At 40.6% G+C, this 7786-nt stretch overlaps 1 protein-coding gene across 5 annotated transcripts in view; it reads left to right on the forward strand.

The window, feature by feature from the left end:
- nwd2 (NACHT and WD repeat domain containing 2) overlaps positions 1-7786 on the forward strand; it is a 52487-nt gene that overhangs the window by 1655 nt on the left and 43046 nt on the right. For all 5 annotated transcript variants that reach the window (XM_008435465.2, XM_017310539.1, XM_008435463.2 and 2 more), the window contains one exon: positions 459-630. In XM_008435465.2, the coding sequence (XP_008433687.1) occupies positions 480-630 (151 nt within the window). In that variant the 5' untranslated portion in view covers positions 459-479. The remainder of the gene's footprint in view (positions 1-458; positions 631-7786) is intronic.

Here is a 7786-nt window from a genome sequence, read left to right on the forward strand (position 1 = left end):
AATTGAAAATAAAAAGCCTCATAAATACTGTAAATCCATAGATTTTATGTGTACTGTGTCTTCCTTCCTCACGATCATATTAGTTTTTGTACTGCAGTTTGTTAAGATAATGGGGATGAGTGTGTGTGTGTGTGTGTGTGTGTGTGTGTTAATGGGGGTTACATCTGTGGCATATCACATTGTTTCACCAATAGGTTTTATTTATTTATTTTTTTTAATTACAGGATTGTAATTTGAATTGTTTCCAAAAAGTTTAATAACATGACATGTGAGGTTTACAATGTTTCAACGCCCCATTAAATGTGTGTGCGTGGATGAGTCAGAGGGAATCTGCGCGCAAATGTATTGTCAAATATAAAAAAAAAAAAATTCCTGGCTGCTCTAACACAATCCCCTTTGTGTGTGCGTGTGTGTGTGCGTGTGTGGGTGTGTGTGTGTGTGTGTGTGTGTGCGCGCAGCCACGCTGGAAGTCGCCTCCCATGTGGCCATCGGGAGTGGGGAGCAGGCAGCCGTGCCCGCGCGAGTCGGCGCTGCGCAGGGCGGCCATCAGCGGCAACATCAACGCCCTGCCGCCGCACCACGTCCCCACCGGCCGCAGCGTCCGGGTCTTCATCTGCGCCAACCCCGATGGTAAGACTTGAGAGCGTGACACCTGCTTGATACAGATCTCAACCCCGTGGAGCCCACAGACCCCTCTCATCGTGGCACCGGAGCATTCACCCACAGTGCCTTGTGCAAAACTGTTCGTAGACTTCCTGAACTTCAATGTTTTGAGCAGCATCATTTAGTGCTTAATGCAAAGTGAAATATGAAAAGACAACCCCCACCAAGCTCCCCAAAAAAAATAAAACGCCCTCATGAAGATTAAAGATTACCACAGACACATCAGTTGTAAGAAAGGGATAAGCTTAAAACAGGGTTAGATAATGCAGCAATAGCCAAAGCTGAAATAACATGAAACGTTTTGAATACATGACAGAACTGTCCAGTCCATTGTGCAAAAATGCAAAGAAAAAGACACAAGTCCAAATGTCTGTGACAACTACAAAAATCCGCCATTTATGGAAGAAAATCATTGTTCAAAAAAAGTTCAAAGAAGTTCAGTTTGTCTCAAATCAAACATTTTGATGAAGGTTTGGGTTAAGATACAGATTTAACTTTTGGTCTACACACAAAACACAGTGTGTGGCAGAAAACCAACATTGCACATCATCCTGAAGCATCACTGAATCATGGTGATGGTGGCATAATGCTGTGTGGATGCTTCAGGAGAGACAGGGAAGATGGTCACAGCTGATGGGAAAATTGGTGGAGGTTAGTAGCTGGAGACGACTTGAGACCATTTCCAGCAGGACGGTGAAAGAAAAGACTGGAATGAGCTGGTTCGAGTCGAGACTCTGTGGCAAGACTGGAAAACTGATGTTTTTACAGACAATCTTCAACCAGTTCCATTAACTTGTTCCACTTTTCAAATGATATTTTCTAAAACACAGTGAAAACCATGTAGACTTTTTCTTTCAAATTCCACAAATATGTATCGCCTTGGCCTTACTCTCTATTTTCAAGGCACTTTTTTTTTTTGCAAAGGTTTCACGCCGCGGAGCTTTTAGAAGCCTTTGCAGTGTGTTATCGAATGTTAACGCAACTAGATCCCGAGTGTGTGTACACTTTTATTTCCTGCATAAATCACAAACGAGGAGACATTATCGCCACATTCCGAGCTTATGTGTCTTTGGCTTGCTGCTACAAAAACGTGGCACTTTGATTTACACGGCACTGAGGTGTTCACTTACCCACTTATTCTAATTGTAGCACAGCAAGGGAAAGCTGGGAAGAAAAAAAAAAAAAAGCGTTGTGAGCCTTTTCCAATAAAGCATGTGACACAACAGATTGCTTTCAGCACAGATTGCGTGGTGCGAGCAGAGTGTAAGACAGTCGGGTCGCAGAGGAGACACCCAGTTGCAGCTCTGGATTGGAATATGCCCTCTGGGCGAGGGTGTAAAAATAGTCTCGGTAAAACTGGAGTAAACAAGGCAGGAGAAGTAGAGTAGGCTATGAGAGAGAGCGACGGACAGAGCGGAGGACGGCGGTCGCTGTCATTGATGTGTCTCCGCCGCTTCCCTTTCTTTGATCAGAACGAAGCCTGCGTTGAAGGAACAGGTGAACTCACCTGAGATTATTGGGGCCGTAAAGAGCCGGGTATTGTTTGGCCACCTGTGGCCTGCTAGGTCGGGGCAGCTTCCTGTGTCGACGGGATCTGCTCACGGGTGGAAAAACGATGAGAGGGCGAGCGAGCCGTGCTTGGACTAAATCTTTTAACAGCATCAAGCACAAATGGAAAGATACACACCTCAGTCAAAAACACAAAGACCTCTAATTACGAACCTGTGTTTTCAGATAAGTGAGGCACAAGCAACCAGTGCAATGCGCTGGTGCATTCAGTCACCAGGAAGCAGATTGTATTATTCACTCCCTCAGTTACATAAAAACTCCAGAGTGTTCAGAAGCTTTACTAACCAACAAATCTGCCCTGTTGGTAGTAGATTCAGTTGGTATCTAACAATCACCTCCGTCCCTGATTAATGAAATAACCTTTCTTTGCCCATGAGCCCTGCTGCAGAGCGTGTTTCCTTATGTTCGCTAGAGGGGGCTATCCATGCACTTATTTAGCACTGTACTTTTCTCAGTGAAAAGATGCTCTAATCTAAGGTCAGTGACCTGAATCGGAGGAATCGGTTCACATTCTGATGGTGCTTTGAGCAGCTCAGCCTCTTTTCTCCTCTTTACTGGGATTTAAATCCCAAAACAAACAAACAAAAAAGCTATTGATTGTAAAAGTCCTTTACAAAAACAACTAATCTGAAATGATAACATAAAACGAATATTTGAAATATTTTTTCCTGGATAATTGAGAGAATTGGACGCAATTACCAGTAGTGTTCAAGCATATTAGCGCAAAAGAGATCCTCTACATGTGTCCTATGTTTATTTATAAAAATAAAAATGTTACAAAATTATGCAGCGTTTTCCGTCAGCTTCTCAAATCAAATTGTGTTGATTTGCCACATAGTATCCCAGACTGTGGTTTGTGTTTAAGACATATAATGGGAACATTTTCAATGCGTTTCGCTACAATTGCAAAATAATTTATGTGCATGTGTGTGCGGCCACAGCTGATCATTTAAAAACCCATTAGGTTTTGTTGCTACAGTACCCAGACAGCAGTAACAAACCAGGAAAAATCCTCGTGTGATTTGTTTTGGCATGTATCGGTGGATAGATTTTACAGCTCGTCGAATCGGTCGATTATCTGCGTGCGCCCATGGATCCATACGGAGGCAGCCGCAGCGCCTGGCTCAAGTCACCTCTGGGGTTCTGGCGCCGAAGCCGTAGCCTGCTTTCAAACGGCAAGATGTCTCTTAAGCTGTTTAAATTTGGTAAAAAGCAAGAGACCTTAGAGGCAAGACGCATGAAATCCAGCCTCCAACGCACCACAATCATTCCCACTGTTTTAATTTACATTTTTTCATTTTAACATAAGGCTACTTCACCAGAATTTCTTTCAGCCTTTCTCAAGCTTCTTTGTTATCTGTTTCTTTCCACTGAGTCTGAGGGAAAACTATGTCAAATTGTGGCTGCTTTTTAAATAAAAGTGCTTCGTTGAAAGGGTGCTGAAAGTTGGACTTCTGGGGCTTTGCACGTCCCCATTCTGTGCCACGAAAGTGTTGGTGTTTTCCGGATGATTTCTTCTCTCCTGAGGCTTCTTGCCTCTGCTTGCTCCCTGAGGGAACGGAGGAGGTTCCTTTGATAAGTCTGGCAGCAGCTCCTGCTGACCTCTCCCCCAGTTTTGCAAAGCATCGCTGAGCAATTAGGAACTCGGAGGAATTGGTCTTTGGTCCCAACTCTCTGAGACTTTGGGGCTTAAAATGGAACAAGTTAAATTAAAAATATTTAATTAGAGTCAGACGGTGCTGCTTTTTGCAAATAACGATGGCCCCAATTTTGGATAATCTGAAGACAATGAAGTGATAGTGACGATTACCTCCAGTTATATGTGTAAGAAAAACTCAGAAGTGCTAATATAAATATTTGAATTCATTCAGGAATCTGTCAGTGGGGTACATTTGTTGCTCATGTTACATCCGCTGTATCGTCCTTCTGTTTAATTTTGCGTCTTAAATTATTAGATGTAAGAATTTAATTATGCACCAATAATCTTGTGAATACTCTCTCAATCTTAACAATTACCACCCAGCAGTTTCAGTCAAGTTTTCAGCCCCAACACAGTTAACAAATCATCAAACAATCGAGAGACGTAATCCTGCTCCTTGCTTTTAACAACACTTCTCAGAGATGTGCCTTTGATGTAGTTTCTCATTATATTCTCCTCGTGAGATTAAAATCGTTTGCCATCAGTGGCATCTCACAAATTCTGTCTTCCAGATCATAATTATTATGTAGCGTTACAACATTTCAGGTTCACCATTTGTCACTGATGTTACCCAAGGCTCTGTCCGATTTCCTAGTCTTTTTATTTATTCTTCTATAGCTTTTGGTTTAAGTATTTGGAAATAAGGCAGGGGGGTTTTGTCTTCTGCTGATGATACCCAACTTTTATATATCTAAAAACAATAACAAATTCCACACTCCCAGCTTCTTTCTGATTGACTGTCAATCCAAAATTGAATCATGGTTATCTGCTAACTTTATTAACGTAACCCAAATTTGTTTGGGATAATTTTTTTTCTGTTAACAATCATCTGATCTCTTCTATCAATCTTACAAACTTTTTTTTGATTATATACATCCACTTTGATTCAGTTCAACTCGGTTTATTTAATTTGTTCCAATTTACATCAAATGTTGTCCCAGAACACTTCACAAAAATCTCTAAACAGAGATATAAAGTGCATTTTATCCAATCTTACAGACAGATTCAATGACAGTTTAATGTATTTCTATCCAATCCTAGTCAATGTGGTCAAGTTCAGTTTATTATTGCAACTGATAAGAGTTTGTAAGAAAAGCCAGCTGACTGCATTCGGTCTTTGACTTTGCAGCAGTTAAGCCTATAACTTATGGCTAATGCTACTGCCATTTTTGTCGATTTTCTGCTTTGCTCTGACCCTATAACAATAAAATCTATGTTGTTCTATGTTGTTTACCAAGACCGGGTGTGCAAAATCTGTAAGATTCCTCTGATTTTTTTGTTTAGCTTGTAGCTAGCCATATTTCCTTGTAAAACTTAAACTGGTCTTCATCGATAGTTCTTAAGTTGTTTCGTTGGTCGCACAGCGGTTCTATGAAATTCGACTGCTTTTTCAAAGTTTGTTTCTCTCTGGTATTTTGATCACATCTGTTCATAATTTGGGGGAATTTGGGTGTTTCCTTCAGTTTTGGCAGTTTTAAAATGGAAAAACTTTGGCATATAAACTGAACATGCTATGACCTTTTATTGCAGCTGCTATGAACATATGCATATTTCTGTCAGGCTGAGTATTGCATGGAAACACTGTCCTGACTATGTAATCGAATACAAGGTCAATGGGCATGATGCGGGGGAAACTTACTACAGTTATCCTCAACGCTGATCAAGCTGACGTAGGTAGTCTCTCTGTAAGCTCCAGTGGGTTTTCTCCATCCTCATTAAATTTTGTTTACATAAGCTCTAAGGTCTCCTCATGATCGTACAATGCAAGAACATCTCATCCTTTTGACTTAAGGGTCACTTGTTATTGATCACCATTCTGTTGACACGTTTCGGTTCAGTTCAGCAGAAGGTGTTGAACGCCACATTAAGCCCTTTTGGTGAAACAGCAAGTACTTTCTCGCAAATTAAGTATGTGTGCTGATTATGGGCCCGTTATGCACAGTGTGTGCTTTGGGGGAGATAGTTGGAAAGTGTATGACGTGAAAGTGCACAGGTAAAGAATATGTTACTTCTCAGTGGTGTAGACGCATGCTTTTTGTTGCTCAGGTGTTTTGTTATTAACTGTCATGCTGTTGGTGTCTTTCGGTGATGTTCTCCGCATGTGTGTCATTTGTCGTGCTTCGTTTTGCAATGATGGGTGGAGTAGCCGTCTTCATTGTTCATCTTAGCTCCATTTTTTTGTTTTACTTGAACAGGTGCATCGCATCTTACAACAAGAAGGACACTTTATTTTTTCATTCCCATTAACCAACCAATCATTTTGGGCTGAAAGCTCAAATATCCATCCTTCCATTTTCTTACATGCTTGTCCCTAATGGGGTCAGGAGGAGTGCTGGTGCCTCTCTCCAACGAGACACTTTGGGCGAGAGGCGGGGTTCACCCTGCATGGGTCGCCAGTCCATCACAGGGCAACACAGAGACAGACAAGACAAGCAACCATGCACTCACACTAGAGAGACCAATTAACGTAACAGTCATGAATTTGGACTGTGGGAGGAAGCGGAGTACCCGGAGAGAACCCACACAGTACATTGTACATGAGCTCCTCCTAGTGGTCAAATAACGAGTAGCTGAGTAACTCAGCCAAAAGAACAAACTGCTTTCAGTTTGCTCTTTGTCACTCTTCACTTGTGCAGACAGAAGAATTTCTCTTTGCGGAATAAAATAGTTTAAAGTTATTTCTGTGGCTCTATTAAATAATTGTTTGTTGCATCTTTTGCTGCAAAGGAATACATTTTAGGCAGGATATTTGTATTATGGTACGTTAAAAAATTTGTGTCAACCTGCTGTTTCTTTTACATCAGCTCTTTATCAGAGCTGATTCTGTAAAAATGCAACTGAATGTTTGTCCTCTGGATTGTTTTGTCAGTAACTTTACAATAAGACTTGGATAACACTGGAATTACTTTTTTTATAATGCGTTTTAACCAAATAGGAGAATAATAGTTTAAAACTAGAAAATTCCTGCAGAAATTCCTGCAGAAATTTCTGCAGGTGCCTGCAGAAAAGGGGCATGCCAAAGTGTGGCCGTCGGATTCTTAATAAAGCGTTCCGATGGTAAAAATTAGCAATCATGCTTAAGAAAGCTGCAGTGTAGTCAATAACCTGCGGGGAGTCAGAAGCATGTTTTCTTAAGCTGTACWCGTACGGTAGTATGAGCATTTTTGCTCATTTTAGTATGTTGCATAAGCTAAAATGAGCCAAAATGCTAACAATAGCATGAATGCTATTGGAGCATCAGTAGCATGTTTTCTGTCATTACTTRCGTCACACATGGCAGAYCAATCCTTGCTCCGACCAAGCTTCCAACCAAAAAAAAACCTGACCTGTGTAACAGGTCACAAACACGACAAAAGTCTTTTTAAATCCTGAAATTATTCAAATAAATTCTTCATAAACCCAATATATTACCCGGATAACAGTTTATATATTAACCTGATAACAGTTTATGACGGAGTATTTCCTTGCAAACGGCTACGTTTTTAACCATTACACATATGCTGTAAGATATATTTATTCTCAGTACTAGATGTGGTCTCAACAAACCCATGGCACTTCAACAMTATTATTTTACCTTTTATCTGGAAATAGTGTCTGTTTATTCTTGCCATATAGTCTCTGTATTAATTATTGCTCAAAAGGTCTTGCCATACCAGTTTATTCCTCTGTATTTACTTTAGTTTCTTTGTTTATTCTTGCATTGTGTTCTTCATTCATTTCCATTTAGTTTCATTTGATTAGTTTTATCCTCTATTGGTTTATTGCTTTGTCCACTTTAGTTTCTTTCCTATTGCTAGATTTATTTTATCATTTATTGACGCTCACCATCAGTAATCTTTACTCATCACCTGCTGC

This window comes from Poecilia reticulata, linkage group LG18, assembly GCF_000633615.1.
Source record: "Poecilia reticulata strain Guanapo linkage group LG18, Guppy_female_1.0+MT, whole genome shotgun sequence".
Lineage (NCBI taxonomy): Eukaryota > Metazoa > Chordata > Actinopteri > Cyprinodontiformes > Poeciliidae > Poecilia > Poecilia reticulata.